Source organism: Taudactylus pleione, unplaced genomic scaffold (assembly GCF_031769625.1).
Source record: "Taudactylus pleione unplaced genomic scaffold, aTauple2 ptg000156l, whole genome shotgun sequence".
NCBI lineage: Eukaryota > Metazoa > Chordata > Amphibia > Anura > Myobatrachidae > Taudactylus > Taudactylus pleione.
In genome coordinates this window covers 573,272-596,848 of record NW_028284558.1, presented here as the reverse complement: position 1 = coordinate 596,848, position 23,577 = coordinate 573,272, and the positions used below count along the sequence as shown (strand labels likewise).

Here is a 23,577-nt window from a genome sequence, read left to right as displayed (position 1 = left end):
TATCCCCTTGAGAAGCAACAAACTGAGGTACAATTCTAAATATAGATCACTAGGCTCCACAAGGAATAACTAGAGCAGCAGTCATAAATACAGGGCTGAGATAATATTCTAGGCATCATACTGGTAGCAGTCACTCTGCTGCTCTCATGTCTACAGGTCTTCAGAATGAAATGTCATAATTATATTACTTATTAAAATGGAATCAAGTGTGAAAGTTCACGGGCAGGACCAATAAGACTCGTGTTTTATATTTATAATTGTAACAGACAGTATATATTAGAGATGAGCGGTTCGGATTCTGTGGGGAGGGGGTCTGCTACTGGGGGGGGGGCATACTACAGAGGGGCCTGCTACTGGGGGGCTATACTACTTGGGGGGGGGGTCTGCTACTGGGGGGGCCATACTACTGAGGGGCCCGCTACTGGGGGGGGGCATACTACTGGGGGGGCTTACTACTACTGGGGGGGGGGGCTGCTACTGGGGCAGCCTACTACAGGGGGGCCATACTACAGGGTGGGGCCATACTACAGGGGCAGCCTACTACTGGGGGGGGCCTGCTACTGGGGCAGCCTACTACTGGGGGGGGCATACTACTGGGTGGCATGCTAATGGGGGGCATACTACTGGGGGGACCTGCTAATGGGGGGCATACTACTGGGTGGCATGCTAATGGGGGGCATACTACTGGGGGGGCCTGCTAATGGGGGGCATACTACTGGGGGCACTGCATAGTGGACCCTACTACTAAGGGAACTGCATAGGGGGCACCACTGCTGGGGGACATTGTGTAAGGGACACCGCTATTGTGGGCATTGTGTAAAAGGGTCACTACTGTGGGCATTGTGTAAAAGGGGCACTACTGTGTGTCGTAACATAAATAAGAGACACTACTTTATGGTGTAATGTGAATCAGGCCCTATGTGCGGTGTAATGCGAATAAGATTGTGCACTGTGACTCCTAGGGCCGTAGCCCACTTTGTAAACAAGTACTGTGACTCTGCTGGCCGTACCCCACTGGGTGGGTGCACTACTTTTCATTTCTGCCACTGCTGTGTGGCAATGTGTCATAGATGTGCTTTATACTGTGGTGTCTGTGTCGTTGTGCCGCTGCTTTGTCGCTTAGTAACCAGTCAGCTCACTGCAACCTTTGGCCAATAATGTTGAAAACAATATTATAAGCTGTGATATGGTCTAAATTGACTGGAAATTAATGTTATTGAGGTTAATAATACTCTAGGAAGAAAAAAAAGACCAATTTATGTGATTTTAGCTTTTTTTGTCAATTTTTGTAAAAAAATCCAAATCCAAAGCCAGTCACCGCAGTTTGGCAAATCCAAAGCCGGACGACGAATTAGAACCAAATCCGGCAAAAATGGTCCGGCGCACATCCCTAGTGTGTGTGTGTGTGTATATATATATATATATATATATATATATATATATATATATATATATATATATATATTCACCTTTTTACTGATCACAAACCCTGCAAATAGCTGCCTCGGTTAGTCTCATACTGTAGCTATACAATGTTTATAAACCAAATATTTGCTGTACATGTAGTTAATCCTCTGAATATTCCTCCAGACAACCTGAGAATTCGAACATAAGGTAGTGATGGATCTCAGATGCACCTCTAGATAACAAGTGTGTAAGATGTATATACATTCATATATTTACCTTACACAATATTTCCATTATAAATCCTTTTCTATTAAAAACCTTAACACAAAGGACGCACACTGTTGTGTCTGTACTTAAAACACAGGCTCTGCCCACTTGTGCCATAACTCGTGTTCTATAGTGGACAGTTCCAACAGTTAATGTAGATAACATTTCCCTAAATATGAGGATCTTCTCATATCAGCAACTCGTGGAGAATGTAGGGCTCTTGACGTGTAATAAAATGCAATATTGCGAGGGAATGTTGGTGATAAAAGTAAACATTTTTGCTGATAAAGTCTGTGGGAGCACGATGTACTATTCTATGAACCACACCAGAGAGAGAATACTGCAGTACATCAACTAAATCCTGGAAAAATAGCTGCAATAGTTGTGATTTGTAATCATTTGACGGCATTTGTTGTGATGATATATATATATATATATAGTAAAAGGATATTGGAATATGTGTTTGTACTGTGTGAGATTGCAATGTTAAACGCTGTTCCTTACAGCATTGTGAACGGATATTGTGACCTGGCTGGGTGCCAGACCAGCATCTCACACTATAAAACTGGTAGGCGTTGTATGGAGGTATTGTGTATTGTCTCGGGGCTGTATGAAGTGTCATGAATAGCTGTCTCCACTATAAGAGGATAAATATAAAAAGGAAATGGCAGAGGGGACTCTGCAAAGGCACAAAGGCCCAGACTATCCCATTAGAATTTGTATGGCAGCGTCTTCCAGGGACAAATACAGGCCTTTCAGAGCCCTCTTGTGCTAAATATTATTTAACCACTTTTTAGAGGAGCTTTCAGGAAACCTGAATACATTAGTTCTGCCCGTGTTACAGAAACTGCAGACTGTAACTTCAGGTCTTTCACTTTTTCTATTAATATGGTTTGGATAATGTAGAACATGTGGATCATCTTAAGACTATAATAATACCACAGCATTATTTGGGATGTTTTTATTTGGCCTAGAAAAAAATAAAATATCCTCCCAGCAACACAGCAAAAGACCAGCAATAAGATTTGAGTACTATGTGATAATAGATATCCAGAGATCTTTGTTGCATATATTTGCAAAGATATGCCTAGTCTCATCCTGCAGTTTCTTGTGTCTACATGATTCTATCACATTTTTTGGACCATGGTAATAAATCTGATTGGAAGATCACAGCACGGATCACTTCCCTGGCCTTGCTGTCAAACTACAGAATCTGTTCTTTGTGACCCACTACATAGGTACTTGGAGGTCTATTTACTAAGCACTGTTAGGAGACAGAGTGAAAAGTAATAAGAAAGTGATAAGGTGCCAGCCAATCAGCTCCCAACTGTCATTTTTCAAACACAGCCTGTGAGATGACAGTTGGGAGCTGATTGGCTGGCACCTTCTCACTTTTCACTCTGTCTCCTAACAATAGACCTCTTAAGCTGCTGGGTGTTTGGGTATCAGACAGAACAATTACATCTGCCCATATATAGCTGGCTAAAGACACTTGGGGAGATGTACTAAGCTCTGAAAAGTGATAAACTGGAGAGTGATAAATGACCAGCCACTCAGCTCCCAACTGTCATGTTACAGGCTGTGTTTGAAACATGACAGTTGGGAGCTGATTGGTTGGTCATTTATCACTCTCCACTTTATCACTTTCCAGAGCTTCATATTATTTACCAAAGTGTGGATTTATAAAATCAGATTCTAGCTATTTATCTAACACCTTTTAGAAGATAAATACCTAGAATCTGATTGGTTGCTATGGGCAACATCTCCACTTCAATAAATATACCCCCGGGTGTCCCAAGCCCCAAAAGTAGATCATAAGCTCATTGTGCTAAGGAACCTATAACTGAAAAATAAATAATTCAGCACATTATAAAAACAAACAGTTGTGGGCATTTATGAAACTTGTTCTACAGGTAACTATGTAGTATATGAGGTACTGTCAATAGCAGCCAATGAAAACATTTGTTTTTAGTGTCCTTTAAAAGGTTTGGAAAGTGAAAGCAAACATTTGATTGGTTACAATAAATAGCAGTACATTGTCTACAGACTGGTAGCAGGGTTACCCATTCTAGAGAAAAAGCATAATGTACTGTATATTCTCCATTACTGTACCTGCCAGTATCCTTGGCGCACAGCGCAGAAGAGTGGGGAGATGCCACGTCTGTTAACACGTGACAAGATCGCTCCATGGTCGAGAAGTAACTCGCAAACATCCTGCTTCCCCCGGCCGGCTGCCGCTGTGAGAGCTGAACCACAAAAAGCAGATTGTTATAGGTACATCTAATAACACTTCCATATACGTACAGAACAACAGACACCAGTAGTTAGCATTATAAAGCATGGCTAATAGACGTTATTGAAATATTCATTCGAGCAACACAAAAATAAATTATACTGAATGTAGATCTCATTCTCCCAGGACATCTTGGCATGTTTCAAGATTACGGGAGCCCGGAGGCTATAATATCGAGCCTACTGCTCTGTGTAGTTTATATAATGGGACTCGCAGGATGTCAAAAACCGGGAATGTGTCGGCTCTATGAAATATTAACCTACCAATGCCCTTGCTCTAAATAAAAGGGCACAATTTGTTCCATTTAAAATGATTACAAGTAGAAATGAATACAATTCTGTCTGGAAGGCTGTGATTCACTCGCACAAATGTGTATGTGACATGAAACTAGGAGGTGGCTAGGTTTTTTTTTTTAAACGCACATGGGCCTGATATTGAGACGCAAGTAATGCAGACGCGGTTCCGCTCCATACCAGCAATCGGAGTCCTACGCCAACATGGGCATGTGTCCTGACTCAGACTCATCTATGCAATACCTTGGCAACAACAGATGGTCTGTGTACTCAGGTTTTAGGACGCATGGCTAATCAACAGTGTTATGGCAGCATGCATGACAATGTGCTATTATTGGTCTTTTATTAATTTTCATAAACATACGTGTACACTGACCATCCAAATCAGGGGTGCATCTACAATGGGTGCCTACATCGCAGACCCTGCACCCATTTATTCAATACTTACCTCTCAGTGGTCCGCTGTATAAAACTCCTAGAAAATGGCTGCCGTGGCCATTTTACCGGTGGTGTGCGCATGCGGAGTACGGGAATCACCGAGAAAATGGCTGCTGCGCCATTTCCCCAGCGACCTGCACATGCTCAGTAGACTCTGGCACTGACTAGTGCCCAGAGTCTACTGCCCGCCTCAGTGTGCTGCTGGCCGCCGGGTAGAGAGGAGGGGACCCCAGACGGAGACTACACATGGGCCCCCTCCTCTATTAATATGCCCCTGCATCATACTCTGCATAGCCAGCAATGATTCTTCAATTTTTATTATTTACTTAAAAATGTTTTATATAGTGCCAGCATATTCTGTTGCGTTCAATAATCGTGAACAATAAAGTACTATAACGAGACTGATAACGACTGACAGAAAAAGGTTACAAAGTCTCATCCGCAAGCTTACACTGGCCTTCACACATGCATGGGAAAATTCAGGATTTTTAAAGGGGGGTTTCCACACACAAATTGTGGTGAGAGGGGTTGTTTCTCACCTGTATTGCCCGCATTTCTGTGGGATCAGCTCTCTCCAAGGGAGGTTGGAGTGAAGCCTGTGCGTTCTGCATTAGCAGTGGAGGTGTGGAATTCCAGGTTGTCACAGTGGGAGAGGAAAATAAGACCTGCACATTCTACAGCTGCAATAGAATATGGAACTCCATGTTTTCCCAGCTGCACATGCCCAGCAGAAACTAATCACTGGAGCACAGAGAGCTCCTGATGCTGAATAAGCTAGCCAGGCGATAGGCTGGAGGTGGGGGTTAGCATTAGGGTGCCAGGACCTATAGGATCCACAGACATTAGCTGAGACATTTACTTTATGTTGTTTGCTTATTTTCTGTTATGTGCCTGTGTGTGCCCAGGCCTAACCTCACGTATGCTAAGGTGAAGTGTCTTTTACCATTAAAAAGACACTGCTTTACCAAGTACCTGTCTCTCTGGAGTCCTCATTTCAATACCCCGTGTTACATGTGGTGGCTCATACAGGGACCTCTGCACTGCCGTGTCGCAGCGCAATAGCTAGACGCCTATAGCGTAGCAAAGGAACTGACAAGGCAAAATGTTTGGTATACGGGAGTATGGTTGGCGAACCAGAAAAACAGATGTTACTGTATATTAAGGACATTGTGTAACTTATTGTGCAAATGCTGGTGTACTGAGAAAAAAAAAATTACTTTGCTTTGTTTTTACGAAGGTGCTTGAGATATAACAAATGCCGATTAGTATCTTCACCAGCTAGTATGCTGTCTAATTAAGTTCACCTGTTGACTGAACAAGAGCAAGACACATAATACTGAGCTCTAATTAAGAATTTGCAGTGCTGGAAGAGAAAAAGCCAGGTTTTTTTTCCTGTGTTCTATCTATCCCCTGCATTGCTGGGGAAAAAAAAAGCTGTGTTTTCTTTTTCCCTTTAAATGTGAATTACAATTGCTTTGCTGAAAGAGATATATGTATCTGTGTAAACTGGCTTGTTATCTAAAAGCACCTACACTTCTACATATCCCTCCCACTTTAAAAATGGAGGAATTTTTACGCACATGGGTAAATTTGTTGGCCTCTCACCAAAAGACAGAGGAACAAATGTTACAGGTAGTGACCCAGTCAATGGGCACAACAAGTGCTGGGCATCTGAAGAAAATGTCTGCCTCAGATGACCCAGAGGCATATTTGCTGATATTTGAGAAGGTGGCACAGCATTTAAAATGACCAGCAGATACTTGGGCTGATAGACTTGCCCCCTATCTCACTGGTAAAGCTCAGAAAGCCTATGCTGATTTGTCCTCTGCTGATGCAGAGAAATATAACCTAGTCAAAAGTTCCATTCTAGCTCGGCCAAGTCTCACTTCTTCTGGGAAAGCAAAGAGCTTCCACGAATGGGCCCTAATAGCAGGGGTCCCTAATCGGAAGCAGGTTGCAGAACTCACCAGACAGGAGCAGAGTTGGCTCCAGCCAGAAGACCGCACTGCCGCTCTGATTGTAAAGACGGTGGTTATTGACTAGTGTATAAGAACCCTGGGGAAGAATATGCAGCCCTGGGTCACACATGCTGATCCTCAGAATTCAGAGGAATTAATTACAGTATTGGAGCTGTATGAGACCGCAGGAAATATGACAAAGATGCCAGAAAAGAAATCAGGGAATGAGCGACCTGTTAAGATGGCACCCCATTGGCTTGTGACCACAACTGTCACCCCTCCTCAAGGAAACGTCACTGGAGATGCCAGGGTCATTTGCTATGAGTGCAGACAGCCAGGTCATCTGACAAGACTGTCCCAGAAAACAGACCCTATGGAGTGTGGGGTTGCTAATATGGGTGCTATGTACCCCTGGATTTCAGACCCCAGTTAATGTGGGAAACTGTTACTGAATGGCTGAGAACTCCCAGCTATTATAGGCTCAGGGAGTGAGCTAACCCTGATCTCAGAGGCTGTCCTGCCCAGGCCAGTGGAAAAGGTGCCACGGTTAGTTGAAGTACTTTGCGTTCATGGATCAACAGAAAACTTTTCCAGAGTGCGAGTGAGCCTCACCATAAAGGGGCGCGCTTATGAGGTGGTCGCCATGGTTGGTCCTAAGCTTCCCTTATCCTATCATATTGGGACGCAATTTCCCAGGATTTGTTGAGCTCTTAAAGGAACAACAGAGACCACGTCAATATAAAGTCTCCAAGACCCTACCTCTGAAAAGGGAGAAGGGTGGAAAAGCACGGCCGGACCCCTTTGGAGAGAGAACCTCTGCGCAATTAATGTCTGAGGAAAGAAATCCGCAACAATTTGCCTGGTTACGGCCAGACAAAAATATTGGCAGAGATGTTATACCCAAAATATATGTTGCCATTGATGTGCTTGAAACCACCATCCCTCAGGTTCCTGGGGGCCACTCTAGTTCGCTTGGCCCTATAGAAGTTCCGTTGGTGGACACCTTGTCAGCAAAACAGAGAAAAGGAGCGGATGAGCAGGATGTATTTTTTTCCTTGCCAGGGGCGCACTGCCTTCATAAAGCACAAGATAATTACATCTGGAGGAGTGGGCGTAAAGCAACGACCTTATCGTATTCCTGAGGCACAGCGACAAGCTATCCAGCAAGAAGAAAGTCCGGTCCCTGTACTTCTTGCCGCTCGGATGTCGCAATGGCTCTTGGAGGGATACGTTGTCCACGAAGTGGCGGGGAAAAGTACAACCCAGCATCCGTAAGAAACAAAGACTATATGTCCCTTTGTCAGAGCGTGCCACATTCAGGGAAAATAAAGGATATATGCCTGAGAAGGGTGAAATGAAGTACCAGCCAAGTAGTTGACACAGAAATGCGGACGCGTTGTCCCGGCAGTTTGAGAAAGCTAAGTGGTGTCGGCCGTCACGAAAGATGTGTGCTTCCCCAAATGAAGAGATTCTAATGGAATCATGTCATATTGGCTCCGCCTCCTCTGATTGGCCCGCGAATCGTGGCATTTTCCTGCGAGTGGGCGGGGCTTAAGATGGTAGTGCCTGCTCTCTAGTCTGTCAGGGGGTGTTTCTGGGTACCCAGAAACCCCCCCCCCTGCGTGCGCTAGTGACATGCGCTAACCAAGCACAGGTAATGTGGTGTATAAAAAGGACTACATGAGGGTATAAAACCATTTTCTTATCTGACTTGTGTATAAAGGTGGAAAACAAAGCAAACAGCAAACTTAACCTACACAGAATAGTACTGTGCTCTCAGTTTATTTCCTTTCAATAAATTTCATGGAGATTGTACAGCTGGGAGCCTTTTTTCAATAACCTCTTTCAACGAGGCCAAAATTCGCCTTGCACCGTTCTTAAGCAAATTATTACAATGCAATAAGAAGCCATTTATCTAGCACTTGGCTGTATTACAAGAGCATTAGTTGTGCCAAGTACGAGTACAGAATTGTGCAGCTAGATGAATGTTAAAGTGTAGGCCAGCGACAATTGACTCGTTAATGTGTCTGACTTCAGATAATTTATTAGTTTACAGATTAGCAGAGCCCGAGCCTTTCATTTCATACCAGTACTGAACAGTCTAAAAAAAAGTGTGAATATTAAAATATAAAGCAAAAAAAGAAAAGGCTGAAGCATTTTGTGCTACGGTATGATTTGCAGATTGCTAACCAATGCATCGTTGCGGTCGGATGGTCTGTATGTTGGAATATTAGTGCATGCCTGCCCTTCTATTCCTGTGATTTCAGCCCAACCACATGGTATCACTTTAATTTGCAGTGCCAGCGGTGAAATAAGCCCTGCCACTCAAGTGACATTACATGGGCAGATCAACAAGGCCATAGGAAGGAAAGGTCTCAAACACAGAAAAATCACAGCCGTATAGAAACAACCTATAATTTACAGTTCCCATTGTTAGCAATATTAGCAACTCTGCAACATAGTAGGTTTAGTTTTTTTGAAAACTAAAGTTGAAATCTATCCATGGTGTATATTTATATCCCTCCAGCTACAAATTACCCATATGATGAAGTTTACCTCCAACCCGTTCCTCTCCGATCCCTACCATTTTCAAGCTGCCAACACGCGCCCGTACAGATTATAAATGGGACGTATACTTACCTTCAGGGTTCTTCAGCAGATTTACCACCTCCCACCCCATTCATTCTGGGCCTATCTTCAGCTCCGACGCTATGTTCTCTCTCTCACTGGTGTGAGTCCTCGTTGGACCTCAACTAAATTTGAATCCCTCTGTTTAGCAGAAGCCTCACCTAGGCATCTCGCCTCTCTGTTATCCCAGCAGTGTCGAGCAGATTTGACCAATGCCTTGCCTCCTTATGTAGGGGCCTGGCAAAAAGAATTAACGGGGGAATTGACTGAAGACCAATGGTCCCAGATATTTAGGTATACACCTTTGTTAATTCTTCCACGATCCAAGTCCTGGAGACACAGTACAAAATAGGACACATCTGTAGGTGACTGTGAGCCAATAGCACAGATCTTTAAAGCTTTGTGCATCTCTGCGCAGCAAACACTGTCCATCCCCATTCCATGCAGCTGTCCCTTGCTTTACAGCGTTTAGCCGAGAGATGGCTTTGGTGATTTAGAGAAATATAAACACTTAAATTACTTCAGGTATTTATTAAGCCAAGAAATACAGACTGGCATTTACAGTAAATGAATGTACAGCAGCTTGCTCATTAAAACCCCCATTAGACTAGATGCAAGAGATAGGAATATGAGGCTGTATTAAATCCATCAGATGTGAGGAGAAAACAAACAAGGGTCTGACCCTGGTTCCACAGAATGCAGGAAACCCCAGTAATAGGATGGGGGAGAAGACACAATAAAAGCAAAAAGAATGTTCCGGATAATTATGGCCTGTTGTTTACCATGGATGATGGCGGCAGCCTGTGAGTTACACCCTGAATCCAGTTTACCATATTCGGAAACTGGCTAACCCACAGTGTTCTTAAATAAACAGTATCATGGCAAAGCTATGCTCAGGAATTCCGGCTATTTTTGTGCTGAGAATTAACTCTTATCTGATACTAACCCTCTTGGCAGGCGTATTCCCCACTAACCCTTCCTCTGCCAGGAAAACTCTGCTTTTTACAGACCGCATAGGGTTAGATTTCTTTAAGCACTGAAAATAAACCAAATATACCACTAATAATAATTTCAGCAAATCATCTAAAACACTCCACTAGTGAAACGCTGGTGTATATATAGATACAGAACAGCAACAGAGAGGGGAAAAGCCATTAATCTGACAGATCTTTTATTTCGATCTAACAAACATGAGAGGAAGGTTAAATTAAATTGTTAAGAAAAAAAGAGGGATGTTTTTGTCATCCAAACAAAAAGGCAGAGTTCTGACAGCAAGATTAGGAGAGGGTAATAATGGTATCCCGAGTAGGCCCGAAGCCTGCGATGGATCAGGTGTCTTTGCAGCGAGCTCACAGCAGCCTTGACATAAGTCTAATGTAAACAATGATTAACACCATACAAACCATCCTCTAATTATAATATAAAAGCTCTCGCTTCAAGTCTTTGCCACCCCTTGTAATCTTGTTCTATTCTCTTCATCCAGGATAACATCTTTGTGAAACTTTAATGTAACCTATTTAATCCGGTTTCAGTCATGTATTTTTATTTAAAGGATTAAGGGCCTCATTCAGAGGCGGTCGGAGGATGCAAGCGGTCGCTCAGAAACTGGGCGGCCACTTGCATCCTGACCGCACGCCTCTGTTGCAGTCGTTAGGCTATGGGTTAACACCCACAGCTCTAACGACCGCTCGGGTGATGGTCACGATGGTCTGAGACCATCGCGACCATCGGGGCTTACGACGAGACCCTAGGGTAGGGTCTCACTTGTCGTAAGCCCCGGAGAGCTTCTGGCTCTGTCTGAGCCGGAAGCTCTCCACTGACATCACTAGTGATGTCAGTGGGGCCTCCCCCAAACGGCAGGCGTTCCCATAGGAACGCCTCCGTTTGGGCTGCCACCCCCCCGGCCCGCCTTCCAAACGGGCGAGCTGTCAATCAACATCGACAGCTCGCCCCCTTTGGAAAGAGACCCGCTACGACCAGCGCTGTCGGTCGTAGCGGGTCTCACGCATGCGCACGAGGGAGCCGGCTCCCTCGTGCGCATGTGCAGTGGCAAAACATCGAGGCGCCGTGCGGTCGTAGACCGTGCAGCCGCCTCTGAATAAGCTCCTAAATGCATTAAAAGGATTCCTGAAAATCTGGGAGTGTGCGCGCTGGATGTAAAGATCACAGTGTGAAGATGGATGATGACAAGTGCAGTGAGTAGGTTAAGAAATTATATTAGGATCCCAAAATCCGCCATTACAGTCCATGTTTTAAAGGAGATCCATGCTTGCGTCTAGATCATTAAATCAAATTGACTGAAATACTAATTAAGTCACTTGTGCTCAGGTAAGGATATCCTTAAAACGTGGACTGTAATGGAAGAGCTTGAGAACCTCTAAACTACTATACAGTGCATGTCAGGCTCACTTTCCATACCCTGGTGTTTATGAAGTGGGTTTGTCAACATGTTCCAAATGGAGGCGTACCTATCCTCTGTATACCTCCTGCCCAAAATCTAAACTCCTATCAAGCTTAAAATGTATATCTTGTCCAAGTCATAACTGTACACCTACATACTATATTTCTAACCTAATGCTGGATACACATGTTGATTTATAAATGGGTGGAGATATTGACCGCATCCCTTTAAAAATAGATTGGAAATCACTCCCTGTATCTGGCTCAAGCAGCCACAGAAGATAGGTGAGCATAAAACGTGGCCGGATTCACTCGGTGCAGAGTGAAATCATGCAAATTGCACTATTTAAACTGATGTAGTCGGTCAATCATACCCGAAAGGGGACCTACTAATCTTGCGATACTATCTAATGTTACCCATTGTCTGTTACAAAATGTCAGAATCCATTACTTTAATTTGTGACCCATGTACATCATAATTTGTGACCCTTCTACATGATTAATTTAGCATTACAAGGCGCATACAGCACATAAAACAGTAAGTACATAAAAAAAGCATTGAACATTACAAGGAAGGGGAGGACTAGCCCAAATCTCTTACAATCTAAAATCTAAATCACCTGGGGTCACCAGCTGACTGCTATGACGGAGAAGATATGAACTTTGCTAGAAGGACTGACGGACTTCGGGCCAGCCTCTTTGGCAACCGATCACATCATTTTCTTTATATTAACATGGTCAGTAAAATTTACTTTTAGGCCTAGTTGAAATATTTAGCACATACTAGACGATATGTGGTGCGATCCGGTGGATAGGACAACATATCGGGCAGTGTGTACCCAACTATGTTGCTGACTATGCGCGCTCCCACGCGGCATCGCCAGTCGGACCTGCGATATTGTCAGCGGGGGACATGCTGCGAATGCAGCATGCACCCCCCCCCCCCGCCTTGTGCTTCCATTGTTCCACATGCATACACGCCGGGCACCCCGCCAGAGGAGACATCGGCGCTGGATACACATCGCTAAGGGGTCTATTTACTAAGCAGTGTTAGGAGAAATGAAAAGTGAAGAGTCATAAGGTGCCAGCCAATCAGCTCCCAACTGTCATTTTTCAAACACAGCCTGTGAGATGGCAGTTAGGAGCTGATTGGCTGGCACCTTCTCACTTTTCACTTCTCCTAACACTGCTTAGTAAATAGACCCCTAAGTGTGTACCCAGCTTTACACACTTCGTGAAGTATTCGTTAGTGAATCTATATAATTTGCCCGTTTGGTTACCCTGGTTCTTTCGACATGAACTATAATCCCTTCAATTTTCAGACCCAGATGTTTTACAACACAATGAACTTAAACCAACACACACAACAGCCCAGACCATGACATTACTTTCTCAGTAATAAAGTAGAGAAAAGCCAAACATGAGACATGTGTAACCAATCTACTGAACTGAAGATAAATGATCAAAGAATGTACATGATTATATAAACTAAGGTCAAATGGATTTTAAATGCGCATTTGCTTTTTTAGACGGCATTGCTCATAGTTCCCATGATTAAAGCTTTCTTCTATAACAGATACATACTCGATACGGCCGCATTCTTAGGCATTACAAACACAGATGTTTCTATAATCTGCTTCATTACCTCTCAGAATGATGAAGGAATATATAAATGGTAATACACTAATATCCCTGCTACTAAAGAATTTATAATGTACCAGATGACTGCACAGAATGCAGGCAGCCATTTTGCAGGATGTGACAATATTCATGAGAATGGCATCTATCAATTTGCCAGGAACCAGCGGCATTACTGAGGTATTGGTTCCTAATGTATTGATTGGCCTCAATTGCATGAATTCAATTAACAAAATGGCTGCCTCTGCCATAATCGAGTAATGTGTAAATTTTAAAAACTAAATTTTTTCACTCACATCAAAATCACAAGTATTTAAATAATTGTTCCAGTCATGGTCAGCAGACCTGAAGCTGTAGACCCTTTTTTTGGATAAACAATCTCTTTTCAGATTGAGCAGTAGGGGCTCATGTCCAGTGATGCCCTTTTATAAAATTAGTGGTTTCATTAAACCAGCATCTTCATAAAAGGCCTTATTTAAAGATGGATGTACAAACATGTAAGGACGTAAGAGTAGACATTTCTATAGTGCGTACCAAAATGTGTTTTGTATCTATCCTATCTTCACCTTGTGTCCCCGTACTCTTGGAGAAGTGCAATAGGGGCAGGCAAGCATTGTGTAACAGCACAACCCTCGGAGATGCAATCTGATAAGACCTGGATGTATCCCCAGATACGCTTCTTAGGAGGCCTCTCTTTTGCAGGTACTTGGTGTACAGATATGTGGTGTTGATGATGAGAACAACAATAGCACCACCATCTAGCAGCTTCTGGCTGGTTGTTCGAATCCCTCTAGATCAGGTGTTCTCAACTCCAGCCCTCAAGTACCACCAATTGGTCATGTTTTCTGGATGTCTTTAATCATGCACAGGTGAATTCATCTATTTTGCTGGGTCAGTAAATATCCAATCTGCTACCAGTGAGAGATATCACTGAGGATACACTTGAGGGTGGAGATTGAGAACCACTGGTTTAGATTATAGTTCTTCAGTCACTAGTATCGCAGCTATATTATGTCATTTCCATTTGGACAAAGAAGATTTACATTACATGTATAAAGCAGTAAACAACAGATAGGTGTTTATATTTAATTACATTTTAAATGTAAAATGTGAGTTTTGCAGATTTACCAATAGCACTGTCAACACACTCATCTTTCTTGGGGTTATAAAAGTTCATATCATTATATTGCATATAAATAAAGTAATGTGCAACATATTTACACCATCAATTGGCATAAGTATTTGTACATGACTTAAACCGGGTACACTAGATGATATGTTGGGCACATTGGCCAGTGTGTACCCGCTGTGCCGCCGTTGCTGCGTGCTCCCTCGCGTCGTCAGCCACATCGTCCGTCGGAACTGCATGCAGTTCCGCTGGGTGATATAGTCAGCAGGGGTCATGCTGTCAAATGCATCATGGCCCCCGGTGTCGGTCCCGGCAAGTGTGTATGTGCTGGGTATCGCGCACGGGTACACATCGTTAAGTGTGTACCCTGCTTTAGAAATACTTGTCTTATTGAGTCGAATGTACCTTGAGACACGTCTGACTCATCATACACACACACACACACGTGTCCTCATACACCTAGCAATAATACGCCATGCGGGGTGAGCGAGCCGCTAAGTCCCTTGTGACTCGGCACACAGATATACAAGTGACACATATCAAATGAATCAATGCAGTCTCGTGAAGCTGTTTGTCGCATCCATTTGCAAATCAGAAGAGTTTTCGAGTGAAAAAGATGCTTGGTGCAAGCAGAGTCACACGGGCCCCTGGCACACCGAGAAGAGCCGTGTGGTGCGACTGCAATAGTGTATGAGGACACATCCGTACACACGCAGAGTCCAGTGTATGTGTGTGTTTGGAGAGGTTGTGGGATAATACTGTTGATATCCTTTAATTATTATTATTTTAAGTAGAGTCGCTTTTTTTCCCTCACATAAAGGCAAATGCTAACCTGCTCCATAAATGCACTTTGCAGGGTGTAGACAGTGTTTTAACATCTTGTCCCATCATGTTTCAACAGGGAGGAGCCAGCTGATGCTATAGTTCATTCAGCACGAGGCTCATGACCAAGGTGGGGCATGGGAAAAGCAATGTTTTGCCAGCACAGATTATTAAAAGGACAAAGTCAAAGGATAACCTGGTTCACATAGCATATTTCCTTTGTTAAAGCTTGTTTGATGGGAGAAACATGTGCAAAGGAAATAAAATATAATCTTTAAGGCTTGCTGTGGTTTAAAGCACACCTGTCACCTGCAGATATCGGAACCAGCCATTTTGTGGCCTCAATCAATATGGATAAGTGTGCAGCCTATAGATTAGGAACCAGTGACATCATTCAGACATACGGCACAGGCAGACGTTTTATGTAAACCAAAACTCAGTGTTGCTCATCTAGGTGATGTCTTTGGTTCCTAATGAGTTGCTAATACATAGATAAAGACCTCAAAACATCAGCTGACAATGGCTGCAGGCCAAAACACCAGTATAACTGTCAGATTTAAGCATTAATCCATGCAATGCAATACAGAAAGCATTGGAACTCTGTTTATACATAAAGGGGGGAATGCAGCAATGCGGTTTTTGCAGTCAAACCTCTGACAATGACGTTTTCGGAGGTTTGTCTGCTCAACGCATATGCACCAAGCCAAGGAATGCGGTGGGCAACGCCATCTTCAGATGGTGTTGCCCAATAAAAGCCTTTGGGCTTCTACTCCGACTCCTCCCTGGGAGTGATCAAATCTGATCCCTCCCAGCACCCCCTGCGGCGCTCGTGTCCTTCTGCACATGCGCAGAAAGATGACAGAGAGACTTCTGGGTCATAGACCCTCTATCGCAAAGGACAGCTATTACATGCATGTACAGTCCTGATGAAAAAGCTGTAGAGCCTTGAAAGGTTGATTATCTGTATTCATGCCATTATTTATTTAAACACCCGCTTTTGAATCTTACAACCGGGAGCACTGCCTCTTTTTTCCTTACCTTAGGAAAAAAAAAAGGCTAATATTATATATATATATATATATATATATATATATATATATATTAGGGGTGAGCGGGTTCGGATTTCTGAAATCCGAACCCCCCCGAGCCCCCCCGATCCGAGTCCGATCCGAGTCAGGCTCGACTTTTCCCGCCTGACTCGGATCTGACATCGAGGCAAAACGTCATCATCCCGCCTTCCGAGTCTCGCGGGTTTTGGATCCTATATAAGGTACCCGCGTCGGCGCCATTTTCTCACTCGGCTGTGGACAGTGAAGAGGGAGGGTGGGAGTTAGTGCTGTGTAGTGTAGTGTAGTGTAGTGCTGCTGTTGTCCACTACTTCAAAGTCCATAGGGGCTGGCTGTGTTGTGCTGTGCTGCTGTTGTTAATAGGGGCTGTGTCCACTACTTCAAAGTCCATAGGGGCTGGCTGGACTGTGTTGTGCAGTCAGTTCTCCATAGGGGCTGTGTCCACTCCAAAGTCCTGTGCAGTGTCCCAGTCCTAAAGGGGTGCTGTAGTGTTGTCCAGGGGGTGCTCTGTCCATCAGGGGTGCTCCCCCCAAGTGCTAAAAAAATAATATATTTTCTGTGTTTGTGAATTGTGTGCGCAGTAGCCGCACGTGCATCAACAAAGTAGTGCCAAGCGTGCGCCTGTGTCATAAGTAAAGGGCCGGCTGGCTTGACCGTTAAAGGGTGCTGTAACCCCCGAAAGTACACTCCAGTCCAAACCAAAAAAAAATTATTTTCTGTGTTTGTGAATTGTGTGCGCAGTAGCCGCACGTGCATCAACAAAGTAGTGCCAAGCGTGCGCCTGTGTCATAAGTAAAGGGCCGGCTGGCTTGACCGTTAAGGGTGCTGTAACCCCCGAAAGTACACTCCAGTCCAAACCAAAAAAAAAATTATTTTCTGTGTTTGTGAATTGTGTGCGCAGTAGCCGCACGTGCATCAACAAAGTAGTGCCAAGCGTGCGCCTGTGTCATAAGTAAAGGGCCGGCTGGCTTGACCGTTAAGGGTGCTGTAACCCCCGAAAGTACACTCCAGTCCAAACCAAAAAAAAAATTATTTTCTGTGTTTGTGAATTGTGTGCGCAGTAGCCGCACGTGCATCAACAAAGTAGTGCCAAGCGTGCGCCTGTGTCATAAGTAAAGGGCCGGCTGGCTTGACCGTTAAGGGTGCTGTAACCCCCGAAAGTACACTCCAGTCCAAACCAAAAAAAAAATTATTTTCTGTGTTTGTGAATTGTGTGCGCAGTAGCCGCACGTGCATCAACAAAGTAGTGCCAAACGTGCGCCTGTGTCATAAGTAAAGGGCCGGCTGGCTTGACCGTTAAAGGGTGCTGTAACCCCCGAAAGTACACTCCAGTCCAAACCAAAAAAAAATTATTTTCTGTGTTTGTGAATTGTGTGCGCAGTAGCCGCACGTGCATCAACAAAGTAGTGCCAAGCGTGCGCCTGTGTCATAAGTAAAGGGCCGGCTGGCTTGACCGTTAAAGGGTGCTGTAACCCCCAAAGTACACTCCAGTCCAAACCAAAAAAAAATTATTTTCTGTGTTTGTGAATTGTGTGCGCAGTAGCCGCACGTGCATCAACAAAGTAGTGCCAAGAGTGCGCCTGTGTCATAAGTAAAGGGCCGGCTGGCTTGACCGTTAAAGGGTGCTGTAACCCACAAAGTACACTCCAGTCCAAACCAAAAAAAAAATTATTTTCTGTGTTTAGCCGCACGTATATATCAAATCGATATAACATAAATGGAGGACCAAACTTTCTCCGATAAAAATAAAATAGAGAAAGATCAAGAACCACTTCCTCCTAGTGCTGAAGCTGCTGCCACTAGTCATGACATAGACGATAACATGCCATCAACGTCGTCTGCCAAGGCCGATGCCCAATGTCATAGTAGAGGGCACATACAATCCCAAATGGCAAAGTTCAGGAAAATGACCTTGAAAAAGACATTTAAATCAGCTGAAGAGAAACGTAAACTTGCCAATATGCCATTTACGACACGGAGTGGCAAGGAACGGCTAAGGTCGATCCCTAGTATGTTCATGACTAGTGGTTCAGCTTCACATGACGATGGAAGCACTCCTCCCACTAAAAAAATCAAAAGAGTTAAGCTGGCAAAAGCACAGCGAAGAACTGTGCTTTCTAAGAAGATATCACAAATCCCCAAGGAGAGTCCAAGTGTGGTGGTGGTTGCGATGCCTGACCTTCCCAGCACTGGACGGGAAGAGGTGGCTCTTTCCACCATTTGCACGCCCCCTGCAAGTGCTGAAAGGAGCACCCACAGTCCACTTGCTGATATGCAAATTGAAGATGTCACTGTTGAAGTACAACAGGATGAGGATACTGGTGTAGCTGGCGCTGAGGAGGAAGTTGGCGAGGAGGATTCTGATGGTGATGTGGTTTGTTTAAATCAGGCTCCGGGGGAGACAGTTGTTGTCCGTGGGATGAAAAAGCCCATCACGGTCATGCCTGGGCAGAAGACCAAACATTCCACCTCTTTGGTCTGGCAATATTTCTATCCAAATCCGGACAACAACTGTCTTGCCATATGTACCATATGTAAAGGTGAAATAAGTAGGGGTAGGGACGTCAACCACCTAGGAACATCCTCCCTTATACGGCACCTGCAGCGCGTTCATAAAAAGTTACTGTCAAGTTCAGAAACTTTGGCTCAGACCGTAAGCAGTCCAGGGACACCTAAATCCCGTTGTCCTGTTGTATCCAAGCGCCTGCAAACCACACCGTCAACTCCCTCCTCGTCAATTTCCTCCTTAGTCAGGATCGGAAGTAGTCCTGCAGGCCATATCACTGGCATGACTGACTCTCCTATCCGGGATTCCTCCGGAGGATCCTGCATTGCTACGCCTACTGCTGCCGCTGCTGCTGTTGCTGCTGCTGCTGGGAGTCGTTCATCATCCCAGAGAGGAAGTAGGAACACCACTACTTTTACTAAACAATTGACCCTCCAACAGTCCTTAGCGAGGAGGATGAAGTACGACAGCAGTCATCCTGAAGCAAAACGTATAACTGAGGCCTTGACTGCTATGTTGGTGTTAGACGTGCGTCCGGTATCCGCCATTAGTGCAGTGGGATTTAGACAATTGATGGAGGTAGTGTGTCCCCGGTTCCAAATCCCGTCTAGATTCCACTTCACTAGGCAGGCGATACCGAGACTGTACAGAAACGTCAGAAAAAGTGTCCTCAGTGTCCTGAAAAATGCCGTTGTACACAATGTCCACTTAACCACGGACATGTGGACAAGTGGAACAGGGCAGACTAAGGACTATATGACTGTGACAGCCCACTGGGTAGATGTATCACCTTACGCAGCAACAGCAGCAGCGTCACCAGTAGCAGCATCTCAGAAACGCCAGCTCGTTACAAGGCAGGCTACGCTGTGTATCACCGGTTTCAGTAAGAGGCACACCGCCGACAACCTCTTAGAGAAACTGAGGGAAATCATCGCCCAGTGGCTTACCCCACTTAGACTCTCCTGGGGATTTGTGATATCTGACAACGCCACCAATATTGTGCGGGCATTACATCTGGGCAAATTCCAGCACGTCCCATGTTTTGCTCACACAATAAACTTGGTGGTGCAGAATTTTCTGAAAAGCGACAGGGGCGTGCAGGAGACGCTTTGGGTGGCCCGAAAAATTTCTGGCCACTTTCGCCATTCAGCGACTGCGTGCCGAAGACTGGAGCGCCAGCAAACACTCTTGAACCTGCCCCGCCATCACCTGAAGCAAGAGGTTGTGACGCGGTGGAACTCAACCCTCTATATGCTTCAGAGGATGGAGGAGCAGCAAAAGGCCATACAAGCCTATACATCCACCTATGACATAGGCAAAGGAGGGGGTATGCACCTGACTCAAGCGCAGTGGAGAATGATTTCCGTGTTGTGCAAGGTTCTTCAGCCCTTCGAACTTGCCACACGTGAAGTCAGTTCAGACACTGCCAGCTTGAGTCAGGTCATTCCCCTCATCAGGCTTTTGCAGAAGCAGCTGGAGAAAGTGAAGGAGGAGCTAAGACGGAGCGATTCCGCTCGGCATGTGGGACTTGTGGATGAAGCCCTTCATTCGCTTTGCCAGGATTCCAGGGTGGTCAATCTGTTGAAATCAGACCACTACATTTTGGCCACCGTGCTCGATCCTAGGTTTAAAGCCTATGTGGTGTCTCTCTTTCCGGCCGACACAAGCCTGCAGAGGTGCAAAGACCTGCTGGTGAACACACTGTCAGCTGAAGCGGAACGTGACACGTCAACGGCTCCTTCTTCATTTTCTCCCGCAACTGGGGCTGCCAGGAAAAAACTTAGGTATCCTAAGCAACCCGCTGGCGGTGATGCAGGGCAGGCAGGACCAAGTTTGGACATCTGCTCCGGACTGAAGGACCTGGCAACAATTTCTGACATGTCTACTGTCACTGCATATGATACTGTCACCATTGACAGAATGGTGGAGGATTACATCGGTGACAGCATCCAAGTAGGCATGTCAGACAGTCCATACCTGTACTGGCAGGAAAAAGAGGCAATTTGGAGGCCCCTGTACAAACTGGCTCTATTTTACCTGAGTTGCCCCCCCTCCAGTGTGTACTCCGAAAGAGTGTTTAGTGCAGCCGGGAACCTTGTCAGCGAAAGGCGTAGGAGGTTGCTTCCACAGAATGTGGAGAAGATGATGTTCATCAAAATGAATTATCAGCTCTTCCAGGGAGACCAGCCTCCAGAACGTACAGAGGGACCTGTGGTGGTGGATTCAAGTGGGGACGAGTTAATACTTTGTGAGGATGAGGATGTACACACTGAAGAGGGTGAGGAATCGGTGGATGAGGAGGATGAGGATGACATCTTGCCTCCGTAGAGCCAGTTTGTGCAGGGACACATTAATTGCCAGCTTGTTTTGTGGGGGCCCAAACGAACCAATCATTTCAGCCACAGTTGTGTGGCAGACCCTGGCGCTGAAATGATTGATTTGTTAAAGTGTGCATGTCCTGTTTATACAACATAAGGGTGGGTGGGAGGGCCCAAGGACAATTCCATCTTGCACCTCTTTTTTTCTTTGCATTATGTACAGTTTGGGGCCTAGTTTTTCTAACTGCCATCCTGTCTGCCACTGCAGTGTCACTCCTAGATGGGTCACGTGTTTGTGCCGCCCACTCGTGTCGCTTAGCATAGTCATCCAGCTACCTCGGTGCAACCTTTTGGACATAAAAACACTATTGTGAGGTGTGAGGTGTTCAGAATAGACTGGAAATGAGTGGAAATTAAGGTTATTGAGGTTAATAATAGCATAGGAGCAGAAAAACCTACAAATTCTGTGATTTTAGCTGTTTTTATGCTTTTTTTCAAAAAAATACAGATCCAAAACACAAAACCCAGAACCCAAAACACGGAAGGGTGGTTTTGGCAAAACCGATCCAGATCCAAAACACGAAGAAAGATCCAGATCCAAAACCAAAACACAAAACACGAAAAGTGGCCGGTGCACACCCCTAATATATATATATATATATATATATATATATATATATATATATACATACATACATACATATATATACATACATACAAACACAAATATATTTCTAATTGTTAACAAGAAGGTACTTTAGCTGAAGTAAAGTATCTTCTTGTTAAAACCCTGGAGTGACGCTCTGTGCTTTGCCACAATTGTGGCCATTCACCCTGCCTTTTTATGTTCTTTATTGAGTGAGCACCCAGGAATATTATATATATATTATATATATATATATATTTCCCACAAATCCAAAGGCCGCACTCACATAATTAAATTCTCCAAATATCCTGGGGTGTCACCCATGATGTCCACATGGAAAGTCCAAACATATAGAAAAAATAAGGGGAACTCACCAGTTTAGCACATAAGATATCAGAATTTCTCACATACTGAGTGAACAGGTAAAACAGTCTCGATGTTTCGGTCCCATCAGGACCATCTTCAAGTCTCTACATGCGGCTCACACACCGGAAGTGCTAGTGTGATTATGCCGCTCTACATGTGTGGACGCTATGGGGTAAGTGCTATGTGTTTGATTATACCAATAACTGGTGGCTGTCGGTTGTTTTGGCGCCTTTTTGCTGATTGCCTGGGGTAGTTAGTAACCTGGTGGGTAATGTTCAGTATACACGGGACCGCAGGGATTGATTGATTTCTGACATGCATGATGTGCCTCTTGAAGAAGGGACCGAAACGTCGAGACTGTTTTACCTGTTCACTCAGTACGTGATAAATAAATTCTAATATCTCATGAGCTAAACTAGTGAGTGTCCCATTATATATATATATATATATATATATATCTTATATTATGAAGTATGAGTTGTATTATTGTTCTTTTACATCCTGAAGATGGTGCATTAAAGCACTGAAACGTTGATGCATAAACCATGAGTGGAGTTGTCTCTTTTTATGAGCAAGTGCCACACACCTATGATATGTCTATTGAATTTCAATGTGACTGCACCGCTTGGAGTTGTATATGCCAAGTTGTTTAGAGTGCCAGACCTCTTGATGCTTTATACAAATACTCCGAGCTTGTTGTATCAAAGGCAGATCTCAGAAGAGTTGTGTTGTAAAATCAAAGGCAACAAAATGAAATAATAAAAAATAAAAAATAGCCTATGCAGTTTAATAGGTGGCTCAAATGATCAAAGGCACTTTAGACATTCAGGTGTGAAAGATATAATTTCATCTATTTCATCGCTGAAAATAGCCACATATGGATTGTAAATAAGCAACCTTTCAAAGCGTTAAGATGGCCTCCCAGCTGTTGCTACTTAACCATGCTAAAATTGTTGCAGGGTATGGTGAGATGTGTAGTTCATCAGCAGCTGGAGGGCCACTTATTGCCCAGCCCTGACTTAGGGGGACAAATCTCCCAACGGTCCCTCAAATTGGGCATATCCTGTCTAAATCAGTGCATCGAGTGTAAAGGTGGGTACACACGGTACGATGTGTACCCACCGATGCGACAGACGATCCAAAGGCCGACATATCAGGCAGTCCCTACACACGGGACGATCCGGTGCCCGACCGCCTGATACGCTGGCCCTCCCCCGCATAGCACTGCATGGGATGTTCAGTCGCTTTGCCCGATCTGTTCTACATGCAGGAAGATCAGGCGAAGCGGCCGATGACACCACGGGAGCGCGCAATGCACGATACCGTGCATACACACAGAACAATATTGCTGTTTTATTGTTCCAATACGTCGTTCCGTGTGTAGGGGCCTTTACACATATG

At 44.5% G+C, this 23,577-nt stretch overlaps 1 protein-coding gene across 3 annotated transcripts in view; it reads right to left on the bottom strand.

The window, feature by feature from the left end:
• The window catches only part of TANC1 (tetratricopeptide repeat, ankyrin repeat and coiled-coil containing 1), a 233,035-nt gene that overhangs the window by 21,637 nt on the left and 187,821 nt on the right, over nt 1-23,577 (bottom strand). For all 3 annotated transcript variants that reach the window (XM_088474775.1, XM_088474776.1, XM_088474777.1), the window contains exon 19: nt 3,787-3,920. In XM_088474775.1, coding sequence (XP_088330901.1) covers nt 3,787-3,920 — 134 coding nt within the window. The remainder of the gene's footprint in view (nt 1-3,786; nt 3,921-23,577) is intronic.